Source organism: Panulirus ornatus, chromosome 47, assembly GCF_036320965.1.
Source record: "Panulirus ornatus isolate Po-2019 chromosome 47, ASM3632096v1, whole genome shotgun sequence".
Classification (NCBI taxonomy): Eukaryota; Metazoa; Arthropoda; class Malacostraca; order Decapoda; family Palinuridae; genus Panulirus; species Panulirus ornatus.
This window is the reverse complement of record NC_092270.1, coordinates 10,968,658-10,981,219: the sequence shown is the minus strand read 5'-3', so window position 1 is coordinate 10,981,219 and position 12,562 is coordinate 10,968,658. Positions and strand designations below refer to the sequence as shown.

Here is a 12,562-nt window from a genome sequence, read left to right as displayed (position 1 = left end):
GTCCATTTCTTATGTTCAATTGTCCATTTCCTCTGTTCAATTGTCGTCCATTTCTCAGTTCAATGTCGCCCATTTCCTCGTTATGTCGTCCATTTCCTCGGTTCAATGTCGTTCCATTTCCTTCGGTTCAATTCGTCCATTTCCTATTTTCCTTCCGGTTCAAATGTCCGCCCATTTCCTCGTTCCATTATGTCGTCCATTTCCTTGGTTCAATTCTTTCATTTCCTAGTTCAATGTCGTCCATTTCCTCGTTCATTGTCGTCCATTTCCCATCAAGTTCGCAAATTTGTTCATGTGTCCATTTCCTCGGTTCAATTCGTCCATTTCCTCGTTCAATGTCGCCCATTTCCTCGGTTGATTGTCGTCCATTTCCTCGGTTCAATGTCGTCCATTTCTTGGTTCAATGTCGTCCATTTCCTTGGTTCAATGTCGCCATTTCCTTGTTCAATGTTCCATTTCCTGTTCAATGTGCCCATTTCCTCGGTTCAATGTCGTCCATTTCCTCAGTTCAATGTCGCCCATTTCCTCGGTTGATTGTCGTCCATTTCCTCGGTTCAATGTCTTTCATTTCCTCGGTTCAATGTCTCCATTTCCTTGGTTCAATGTCGCCCATTTCCTCGGTTGATTGTCGTCCATTTCCTCGTCGATTCATAATCGTCCATTCCTTGTTCATCGTCATTCCTCGTCAATGTCCCCATTTCCTCGTAATGTCGTCCATTTCCTCGTTCAATGTCAGTCCATTTCCTCGGTTCAATGTCGTCCATTTCTCTTCATTTTTTTTTGTTCATGTCGTCCATTTCCTCGATTCAATGTCTTCCATTTCCTCAATTCAGTGTCGTCCATTTCCTTCGGTTGAATGTCGTCCATTTCCTCGGTTCAATGTCATCCATTTCTAGTTCAATGTTGCCTCACGGTTCAATATCGTCCATTTCCTCGGTTCAATCTGTCTCCATTTCCTCAGTCAATGTTGTCCATTTCCTTGGGTTCAATGATACCATTTCCTAGTTCAATGTCGTCCTATTTCTCAGTCAATGTCGTCATTTCTCGTTCAATATCGTTTTCATTTCCTCAGTTCAATGTCGCCCATTTCCTCGGTTGATTGTCGTCCATTCCTCGGTGCAATGTCTTTCATTTCTTTACTTCAATGTCGTCCATTTCCTCGGTTCATTGTCGTCCATTTCCGCAGTACAAAGTCGCCCATTACCTTATTTCAATGTTGTCCATTTCCTCGGTTCAATGTCATCCATTTCCTCCGTTCAATGTCGCCCATTTCCTCGTTGATTGTCGTCCATTTCCTCGGTTCAATGTCGTCCATTTCCTCAGTTCAATGTCGCCCATTTCCTCGTTTGATTGTCCTCCATTTCCTCGGTTCAATGTCTTCCATTTCCTCGGTTCAATGTCCTCCATTTCCTTGGTTCAATGTCGCCCACTTCCTCGGTTGATTGTCGTCCATTTCCTCGTTCAATGTCGTCCATTTCCTCATTCAATGTCGCCCATTTCCTCGGTTGATTGTCGTCCATTTCCTCGGTTCAATGTCGTCCATTTCCTCAGTACAATGTCGCCCATTTCCTTGGTTCAATGTCGCCCATTTCCTTGGTTGATTGTCGTCCATTTCCTCGATTCAATAACGTCCATTTCTTTGGTTAAATATCGTCTATTTCCTCGGTTCAATGTCGTCCATTTCCTCGGTTCAATGTCGTTCATTCCTTCGGTTCAATGTCGCCTATTTCCTCAGTACAATGTCGCCCATTTCTGTTGATTGTCGTTCCATTTCCTCGGTTCAATGTCGTCCATTTCCTCAGGTTCAATGTTGCCTATTTCCTCGTTGTTTGTCGTCCATTTTCCCCGGTCAATGTCTTCCATTTCCTCGGTTCAATGTCGTCCATTTTCTCGATTCAATGTCGTCCAATTCCTCGGTTCAATGTCATCCATTTCCTCGATTCAATGTCGCCCATTTCCTCGGTTGATTGTCGTCCATTTCCTCGGTTCAATGTAGTACACTTTCCTCGGTTCAATGTCGTCCATTTCCTCGGTTCAATGTCGACCATTTCCTCAGTACAATGTCGCCCATTTCCTTAGTTCAATGTTGTCCATTTCCTCGGTTCAATGTCGTCCATTTCCTCAGTTCAATGTCGCCCATTTCCTCGGTTGATTGTCGTCCATTTCCTCGGTTCAATGTCTTCCATTTCCTCGGTTCAATGTCCTCCATTTCCTTGGTTAAATGTCGCCCATTTCCTCGGTTGATTGTCGTCCATTTCCTCGGTTCAATGTCGTCCATTTCCTCAGTTCAATGTCGCCCATTTCCTCGGTTGATTGTCGTCCATTTCCTCGGTTCAATGTCTTCCATTTCCTCGGTTCAATGTCGTCCATTTCCTTGGTTCAATGTCGCCCATTTCCTAGGTAGATTGTCGCCCAGTTCCTCGGTTCAATGTCGTCCATTTCTTTGGTTCAATGTCGTACATTTTCTCGGTTCAATATCGTCCATCTCTGTTCAATGTCGTCCATTTTCTCGGTTCAATGTCGTCCATTTCCTCGGGTCAATGTCGTCCATTTCCTCGGTTCAATGTCGCCCATTTCTTATGTTCAATATCGGCAATTTCCTCAGTTCAATGTCGCCCATTTCCTCGGCTGATTGTCGTCCATTTCCTCGAATCAATGTCTTCCATTTCCTCGGTTCAATGTCGTCCATTTCCTCAGTTAAATGTCGTCCATTCCCTCGGTTCAATGTCGTCATTTTCCTCGGTTCAAAGTCGCCCAATGTTGAACGTCGCCCATTTCCTCGGTTCAATGTCGTCCATTTCCTCAGTTAAATTTTCGTCCATTTCCTCGGTTCAATATCGTCCATTTCCTCTGTTGAACGTCGCCCATTTCCTCGGTTCAATGTCGTCCATTTCCTCAGTTAAATGTCGTCCATTTCCTCGGTTCAATGTCGTCCATTTCCTCGGTTTAATGTCGTCCATTTCCTCGGTTCAATGTAGTCCATTTATTCGGTTCAGTGTCATCCATTTCCTCGGTTCAATGTCGTCCATTTCCTCGGTTCAATGTCGCCCGTTTCCTCTGTTCAATATCGTCCATTTCCTCGGTTCAATGTCGCTCATTTCCTCAATTCAATGTCGCCCATTTCCTAGGTAGATTGTCGCCCAGTTCCTCGGTTCAATGTCGTCCATTTCTTTGGTTCAATGTCGTACATTTTCTCGGTTCAATATCGTCCATCTCTGTTCGATGTCGTCCATTTTCTCGGTTCAATGTCGTCCATTTCCTCGGGTCAATGTCGTCCATTTCCTCGGTTCAATGTCGCCCATTTCTTATGTTCAATATCGGCAATTTCCTCAGTTCAATGTCGCCCATTTCCTCGGCTGATTGTCGTCCATTTCCTCGAATCAATGTCTTCCATTTCCTCGGTTCAATGTCGTCCATTTACTCGGTTCATTGTCGTCCAAATCGTCAGTACAATGTCGCCCATTTCCTTAGTTCAATGTTGTCCATTTCCTCGTTTCAATGTCGCCCATTCCCTCGGCTCAGTGTCGTCCATTACCTCGGTACAATGTCGTCTATTTGCTCAGATCAATGTCATCCATTTCCACAGTTCAATATCGTCCATTTCCTCTGTTGAACGTCGCCCATTTCCTCGGTTCAATATCGTCCATTTCCTCAGTTAAATGTCGTCCATTTCCTCGGTTCAATGTCGTCCACTTCCTCGGTTCATTGTCGTCCATTTCCTCAGTACAATGTCGCCCATTTCCTAAGTTCAATGTTGTTCATTTCCTCGGTTCAATGTCGCCCATTTCCTCGGTTGATTGTCATCCATTTCCTCGGTTCAATGTAGTCCATTTCCTCGGTTCAATGTCGTCCATTCCTTCGGTTCAATCGGCCATTTCCTCAGTACAATGTCGCCCATTTCCTCGGTTGATTGTCGTCCATTTCCTCGGTTCAATGTCGTCTATTTCCTCAGTTCAATGTCGCCCATTTCCTCGGTTGATTGTCGTTCACTTCCTCGGTTCAATGTCTTCCATTTCCTCTGTTCAATGTCGTTCATTTCCTAAGTACAATGTCGCCCATTTCCTCAGTTCAATGTCGCCCATTTCCTCTGTTCAATGTTGTCCATTTCTTTGGTTCAATGTCGTCCATTTCGTCGTTTCAATGTCGTCCATTTCCTCGGTTCAATGTCGTCCATTTCCTCGGTTCAATGTCTTCCATTTCCTCAGTTCATTGTCGTCCATTTCCTTGGTTCAATGTCTTTCATTTCCTCGGTTCAAAGTCGTCCATTTCTTCGGTTCATTGTCGTCCATTTCCTCAGTACAATCTCGCCCATTTCCTTGGTTCAATGTTATCCATTTCCTCGGTTCAATGTCGTCCATATCCTCGGTTCAGTGTCGTCCATTTCCTCGGTTGATTGCCGTCCATTTCCTCGGTTCAATGTAGTCCATTTCCTCGGTTCAATGTCGTCCATTTCATTGGTTCAATGTCGCCCATTGCCTCGGTTGATTGTCGTCCATTTCTTCGATTCAAGGTCGTCCATTTCTTTGGTTCACTGTCCTCCATTTCCTCGGTTGAATGTCGCCCATTTCCTATGTTCAATGCCGCCCATTTCCTCAGTACAATGTCATCCATTTCCTCGGTTCAGTATTGTCCATTTCCTCAGTTCAATGTCGCCCATTTTCTGGGTTGATTGTCGTCCATTTCCTCGGTTCAATTTCTTCCATTTCTTCGGTTCATTATCGTCCATTTCCTCGGTTCAGTATTGTCCATTTCCTCAGTTCAATGTCGCCCATTTCCTCTGTTCAATGTTGTCCATTTCTTTGGTTCAATGTCGTACATTTCGTGAACTAGCGAAGTATGTTACAGTCGAAGCCACCAATCCGACACATGTCTTAAGAGACGAAGCCATCGATGACTGTTGGAGAGAGCAGATTTTTCTTTTTGAGTTCGTCGTAGTAATGTATGGTGAGGTAAGCTACCAACATATATCAGAGACTGAGCCAGCGACGCCTGTCGAGAGTGAGTAACGCTTTCTTTTCACATTTGTAGTGTGGAAGGTAGAAAGCCGCAATGTATGTATAAACGAATTAGTCGAAGTAGATTGTCGAGGAATGAGCCAACGACGCCAAACTAAAGCGTCCCTTTAAAACTTTTGTTCCAGATAATGCCATACGATTATTTTCCACTTGCATGGCTTATGGGTCGTCAAAGTAAAGCTATACATTCAGACTTTTGTTCAGGCTAACGCTAGACCGTTTTATATAGGTTTTGTGGGACACATATGTGGGTCGTCAAATTAAGGTTTTACTTTAGAAATTTTCCTCTGGCTAACACTTGTGCGTGCTACATGGGTCATCAAAGTTGCACGTTGATAACTTTATTTTGGCTTCGCCAGACGATTTTATTTAGCTGTTGAGGGCACCACAGGTAATCAAAAGCCCTACTCTGAGTTTATTCTGACCAATGACAAACGATATTTTGCAGCTCTATCGAGCTCCACAGGTCATCAAAATTAGCTTCACTTTGGGAATTATATATTTTTGGTCGATGACTGGCGATTATATTTAGCTTTCATTGTCTCCACGAATCATGAAAGTAAAGTTTCACTTTAGGAATTTGATTTTTGCCAAGACCAGACGATCTTCTTCATTTTTCGTGGGCTTTACAGATCACTAAATCAAAGCTTCACTTTGGGAACGTAACTTGGCACGTGCCTGACAATTCCATTAAGCTTCTGCGGGCTCCCCTAGAGGTTCACAAAGCTTCACTTTGCTAACACTATTATTTGGGTGACGTTAGACGATTTCACTCAGCTCTTGCTGGCTCCACGTGTCATCATCTAGTATCTTATCACCATTATGTTCATCTAGTTTTTACATATCATAACACATTTGGAAGTATTGTAAGAACCTATAGGTTTACTGTCCCTCCCAACCCTTCTCGACATGATTCCATTTTGTATGGTGGTGCCTGACTATAAACAAGTTCGATGTTGTATTTAATGGTCAGTTACGAAGAAAATGATAGTCGTAATTGCACTGTCAACGATGGAATGTTATATAAATCTCAATTTTGCCTTTAAGTCTTGGTTTACGATTGAGAAACATACGATTAAAACAGTATCTAAAAGTTGACTTGGCGTCGAAATGGTTTGAATTAGTCTGAAAGGTGGACGATATCCGAGTCCGAATTCCTACGTAGGCTATGACTTGGGTTGACTCGGGTTTATTATTCAACATTCTCCTTCTATCCACGAAATCATTTTCCTACAGCTAATTGTTAGTAACATACTCATTTGGCATAACTATATGGCCTCATTACGAGGTGTGTAGTGCAAAACTGTTACATAAAGGGTATGCAAATCATTTAACTGATTGAGACAACGCTTATGTTCATTTCGATGTTCGGAACCGTGACTAGTGACTACGTTGTTGGCTCCTGCGTCTTTATTTGTTCAGTTGTGGTGGAGAGTTAAGGTTGTGCGGTCCGGCAAGACACATGGTGGAGCCGTCACCCAGGAAACTACAGAGGTACGGCGCTGGTCACTGAGCCACTCAGGTGAGTGAGACTAGCGAGGGTTCGAAGGTTAGCAGGAGTGGCCACTGGCGACTGTCAACCTGACCTTTAGCTTTCCGACGGCTTGTAGGTAGCTACCAGCCAAGCTATATAGCTGTCAGCCAGCTAGGTAGCTCCTACCTAGCTTTTAGCCAAGCTATGTCGCTGTCAACCAGCTAGGTAGCTCTTTGCTAGCTGTCAGCCAAGCTATGTATCTCTCAGCCAACTAGGTAGCTGCTAGCTAGCTGGCTGCCAGGCTTGGTAGCTCCCAGCTTGCTAGGTAGCTCCCAGCTAGCTTCGTGTTCTCAGCTAGGAGATGCTTGATATTTCTATAAACAAAAGGTTGTACTTGGAGCCAGGTTTGTGAGTCACATTTGTAATGGTTGTAACCAGTTGTTGAATGATTGATGAACTCTATTCATGTAGGTGTCCTGGGAAGAGATGACGTTTCATATTGTAGTTACCACAAGCTGAACATAGAAAATGTATGACGTCACTAGGCAGAGAATTTAGTGTATATCATTCATTCAAGTGACAGCTTGTGATTGGTCGTCCTGGAGCGTGTGACCAGCCATACAGGTTATTACAATTACACAATTGTTTGGGTAGATTACCAGTTTAGCTCACCATCGAAATGGCTAATTTTGTTTAGGGTTTGCAATATACATACAGTAACAGACCAATGGATAGCTTTTGATGCTCCTTGTGCTAGTGGAAAAAACGGAAGGATGGATAAGCAAAAATGGATAGACTAAAATTGTTATTGAAAAATTTTATCTTGTAATATGCTGCTGATTTTAAGAATAATTCTCAAAAATAGTAAAGTGAGGAGGTATAATACACCCATGACTTAAAATCTCTTATTTCCAACACGCTAGTAAATGTTAAATACAAAATAGGTTAATTTAACTAAATATAACATAAATATGCCTATCTAAAATATTTCTATTGATGTAGGAAACTAGCACGATGGTCATTTGCAGAGTTCCAGTGAAACTCCGGAGTTGGGAGTAGGTCGTCTCTCACTGCCCACAAACCAGTCAGCCTCCGCTGTCAGCTGGCGTCACCAGAGACAGTTAGCCAATATGACAGCACTCCGTCAGGAGGAAGGAGGAGCGACCCACCCATCCGCCCGCCGTCCGTCGCCTGTCAGGACACGTGCCCCTCCTTCATACGTCAGGGGGTAAGTTTGACGAGGGGTTAAACCTTGGATGGGTCGAAGCGTGAGCTATCCACTTGTGTCAGGGAGCGGGGCGGGGCGGGGCGTTGGTTATCAGGGAGTGATATGATCTTGAGGGAGGTTGTGTGAGAGGGAGCAAGTTACCGTAGACTCCCAGGGAGGGGAGAGGACCACTGTAGGGAGTCAGGGAGTACAGCACCGAGCGTGTGGCGGTGGCTGACACACAGCGGTCAGTGAAGGGGTCGCGCCGGCATGTGTCAGGCGTCGTCGTCAGTCTTGGAGTGCGCTGACGTCCTGTGTCAGGAGGAGACGTTCCAACATCCGCCAGGCTGTGAGGTGCTGACGTATGTCAGCTGGTGAGACATCACTGGAAAGAGAGACTTTGATGCTGCAGATAGCGAGTCTTTCTTGCTTATCAGGGAGTAGGCCGTTTTTGCTTATCAGGGAGCAAGCCATTCTTGCTTATCAGAGAGCGAGTCGTTCTTTCTTATAAGGGAGCGAGCCGTTCTTTCTTATAAAGGAGTGAGCCGTTCATGCTTATCAGAGAGCGAGTCCTTCTTGCTTATCAGGGAGCGAAGCGTTCTTGCTTATCAGAAAGCGAGCCGTTATTTCTTATCTGAGAGCGAGCCGATCTTGCTTATCAGAGAGCGAACAGTTCTTACTTATGAAGGAACGAGTCGTTCTTGCTTATCAGAGAGTGAGTCGTTCTTGCTGACCAGGGTGCAAGCCGTTCTTGCTTTCTTTCAAAGTTGTCCATTTCCTCGGTTCAATGTCGTCCATTTCCTCGGTTCAATGTCGTCCATTTCCTCTATTCAGTGTCTTCCATTTCCTTGGTTCAATGTCGTCCATTTCCTCGGTTCAATGTCGCCCATTTCCTATGTTCAATATCGTCCATTTCCTCAGTTCAATGTCGCCCACTTCCTCGGTTGATTGTCGTCCATTTCCTCGGTTCAGTGTCTTCCATTTCCTCGGTTCAATGTCGTCCATTTCCTCGGTTCATTGTCGTCTAATTCCTCAGCACAATGTCGCCCATTTCCTTAGTTCAATGTTGTCCATTTCCTCGGTTCAATGTCGTCCATTCCCTCGGTTCAATGTCGTCAATTTCCTTTGTTCAATGTCGTCCATTTCCTCAGATCAATGTCGTACATTTCCTCAGTTCAGTGCCGTCCATTTCCTTTGTTGAACGTCGCCCATTTCCTCGGTTCAATGTCGTCCATTTCCTCAGTAAAATGTCGTCCATTTCCTCGGTTCAATGTACTCCATTTCCTCAGTTCAATGTCGTTCATTTCCTCGGTTCAATGTCGTCCATTTCCTCGGATCAACGTCGCCCTTTTCCTCGGTTTACTGTCGTCCATTTCCTCGGTTCAATGTCGTCCAGTTCCTCGGTTCAGTGTCGTCCATTTCCTCGGTTCAATGTCGTCCATTTCCTCGTTTCAATGTCGTCCATTTCCTCTGTTCAATGTCGTCCATTTCCTCGGTTCAATGTCGCTCATTTCCTCAGTTCAATGTCGCCCATTTCCTAGGTAGATTATCGTCCATTTCCTCGGTTCAATGTCGTCCATTTCCTCAGTTCAATTTCGTTCATATCCTCGGTTCACTGTCGTCCATTTCCTCAGTACAATGTCGCCCATTTCCTTACTTCAGTGGTGTCCATTTCCTCGGTTCAATGTCGTCCGTTTCCTCAGTTCAATTTCGTCCTTTTCCTCGGTTCAATGTCGTCCATTTCTTTGGTTCAATGTCTTCCATTTCCTCGGTTCAATGTCGTCCATTTCCTCGGTTCAATGTCGTCCATTTCCTCGGTTGATTTTCCTCCATTTTCTCGGTTCAATGTCGTCCATTTCCTCAATTCAATGTCGCCCATTTCCTCGGTTGATTGTCGTCCATTTCCTCGATTCAATGTCTTCCATTTCCTCGGTTCAATATCGCCCATTTCCTCCGTTCATTGTCGTCCATTTCCTCATTACAATGTCGCCCATTTCCTCAGTTCAATGTCGACCATTTCCTCCGCTCAATGTCTTACATTTCTTTGTTTCAATGTCGTCCATTTCCTCGGTTTAATGTCGTCCATTTCCTCGGTTCAATGTCGTCCATTTCCTCGGTTTAATGTCGTCCATTTCCTCTGTTCAATGTCTCCCATTTCCTCAGTTCGAAGTCGCCTATTTCCTCGGTAGATTCTCGTCCATTTCCTCGGTTCAATGTCGTCCATTTCCTCGGTTCAATGTCTTCCATTTCCTCGTTTCAATATCGTTCATTTCTTCGGTTCAATGTCGCCCATTTCCTCGGTTCAATTTCGTCCATTTCCTCAATATCTTCCATTTCCTCAGTTCAATGTCGTCCATTTCCTCGGTTCAATGTCGTCCATTTCCTCGGTTCAATGTCTTCCATTTCCTCGGTTCAGTGTCTTCCATTTCCTCATTTCAATATCGCCCATTTCCTCAGTTCAATGTCGCCCATTTCCTCTGTTCAATGTCGTCCATTTCTTAGGTTCAATGTCGTCCATTTCCTCGTTTCAATATCGTCTATTTCCTCGGTTCAGTTTCGTCCATTTCCTCGGTTCAATGTCGTCCATTTCATCGGTTCAATGTCGTCCATTTCTTTGGTTCAATGTCTTCCATTTCCTCGGTTCAATGTCGTCTATTTCCTCGGTTCAATGTCGCCCATTTCCTCGGTTGATTTTCCTTCATTTTCTCGGTTATATTTCGTCCATTTCCTCAGTTCAATGTCGCCCATCTCCTTAGTTGATTGTCGTCCATTTCCTCGATTCAATGTCTTCCATTTCCTCGGTTCAATATCGTCCATTTCCTCGGTTGATTGTCGTCCCTTTACTCGATTCAATGTCTTCCATTTCCTCGGTTCAATGTCGTCAATTTCCTCAGTTCATTGTCGTCCATTTCCTCAGGACAATGTCGTCCATTTCCTAATTTCAATGTTGTCCATTTCCTCGGTTCAATGTCGTCCATTTACTCGGTTGATTGTCGTCCATTTCCTCAGTTCAATGTCTTCCATTTCCTCGGTTCAATGTCGTCCATTTCCTCGGTTCATTGTCGTCCATTTCCTCAGTACAGTGTCGCCCATTTCCTTAGTTCAATGTTGTCCATTTCCTCGGTTCAATGTCGTCCATTTCCTCGGTTCAATGTCGTCCATTTCCTCGGTTTAATATCTTCCATTTCCTCGGTTCAATGTGGTCCACTTCCTCGGTTCAATGTCGCCCATTACCTATGTTCAATTTCGTCCATTTCCTCAGTACAATGTCGTCCATTTCCTCTGTTCAATGTCGTCCATTTCCTCGGTTCAATGTCGCCCATTTCCTCGGTTAATGTCGTCCATTTCCTCGGTTCAATGTCGTCCATTTCCTCGGTTCAATGTCGTCCATTTCCTCTGTTCATTGTCGTCCATTTCCTCGGTTCAATGTCGTCCATTTCCTCGGTTCAATGTCGTCCATTTCCTCGGTTCAATGTCGTCCATTTTCTCGGTTCAATGTCTTCCATTTCCTCGGTTCAATGTCGCCCATTTCGTCGGTTCAATGTCTTCCATTTCCTCGGTTCAATGTCGTCCATTTCCTCAGTTCAATGTCGTCCATTTCCTCGGTTCAATGTCGTCCATTTCCTCGGTTCAATGTCGCCCATTTCCTCAGTTCAATGTCGCCCATTTCCTCGGTAGATTGTCGTCCATTTCCTCGGTTCAATGTCGTCCATTTCCTCGGTTCAATATCGTTCATTTCTTCGGTTCAATATCGCCCATTTCCCTCGGTTAATTTCGTCCATTTCCTCGTTTCAATTCCGTCAATGTCCATTTCCTATGTTCAATGTCGTCCATTTCCTCGGTTCAATGTCGTCCATTTCCTCGGTTCAATGTCTCCATTTCCTCGGTTCAATGTCGTCCATTTCCTCGGTTCAATGTCGTCCATTTCCTCGTTCAATGTCGTCCATTTCCTCGTTCAATGTCGCCATTTCCTCGTTCAATGTCGTCCATTTCTTCGGTTCAATTCGTCCATTTCCTCAGTTCAATGTCGCCCATTTCCTAGTCAATTCGTCCATTTCCTCGGTTCAATGTCGCATTCCTCGTTCATTGTCCATTTCTCGGTTCAATGTCGTCCATTTCCTTCGTTGTCATTGTCGTATCCATTTCTCGGCATTCAATGTCGTCCATTTCCTCAGTTCAATGTCGCCCATTTCCTCGTGATGTCGTTCCATTTCCTCGGTTCAATGTCTCCATTTCTCGGTATTGTGTCCATTTCCTCATTTCAATGTCGCCCATTTCCTCGTTCATTGTCGTCCATTTCCTCGGTTATATGTCGTCCATTTCCTCGGTTCAATGTCGTCCATTTCCTCGGTTCATTGTCGCCCATTTCCGAGTTCAATGTCCCATTTTACCGCAGTACAATTTCCTCAGTCAAGGTGCCCATTTCCTCAGTTCAATGTCGTCCATTTCCTCGTTCAATGTCGCCATTTCCTCGGATTCAATGTCGCCATTTCCTCGTTTGATTGTCGTCCTTGCCTCGCAGTTCAATGTTGGCCATTACCTCAGTGCAATGTCGCCCATTTCCTCGGTTGATTGTCGTCCATTTCCTCGGTTCAATGTCGTCCATTTCCTCGTTTCATTGTCGTCCATTTCTTCGGTTCAAGGTCGTCAATTCCCTCGGTTCAATGTCTTCCATTTCCTAGGTTCAATGTCGTCCATTTCCTATGTTCAATGTCGTCCATTTCCTTGGTTCAATGTCGTCCATTTCCTCAGTTCAATGTCGCCCATTTCCTCAGTTGAATGTCGTCCATATCCTTGGTTCAATGTCTTCCATTTCCTCGGTTCAATGTCGTCCATTCCTTCGGTTCAATCGACCATTTCCTCAGT

General features: G+C 44.6%; 1 protein-coding gene across 4 annotated transcripts in view; it reads left to right on the top strand.

The window, feature by feature from the left end:
• The window catches only part of LOC139763542 (uncharacterized), a 673,625-nt gene that overhangs the window by 594,377 nt on the left and 66,686 nt on the right, over window positions 1-12,562 (top strand). For 2 of the 4 annotated variants that reach the window (XR_011716185.1, XM_071689742.1), the window contains one exon: window positions 7,518-7,717. The exons of 1 other annotated variant lie outside the window; for it this stretch is intronic. Coding sequence is in view for 1 of the 3 variants with exons in the window: in XM_071689742.1 (XP_071545843.1) it covers window positions 7,518-7,717 (200 nt within the window). In the remaining 2 variants the exon portion in view is untranslated. Of the gene's footprint in view, window positions 1-6,410; window positions 6,538-7,517; window positions 7,718-12,562 lie in introns of those variants that run through there. One more of the 4 variants, XR_011716184.1, reaches the window with a different exon arrangement.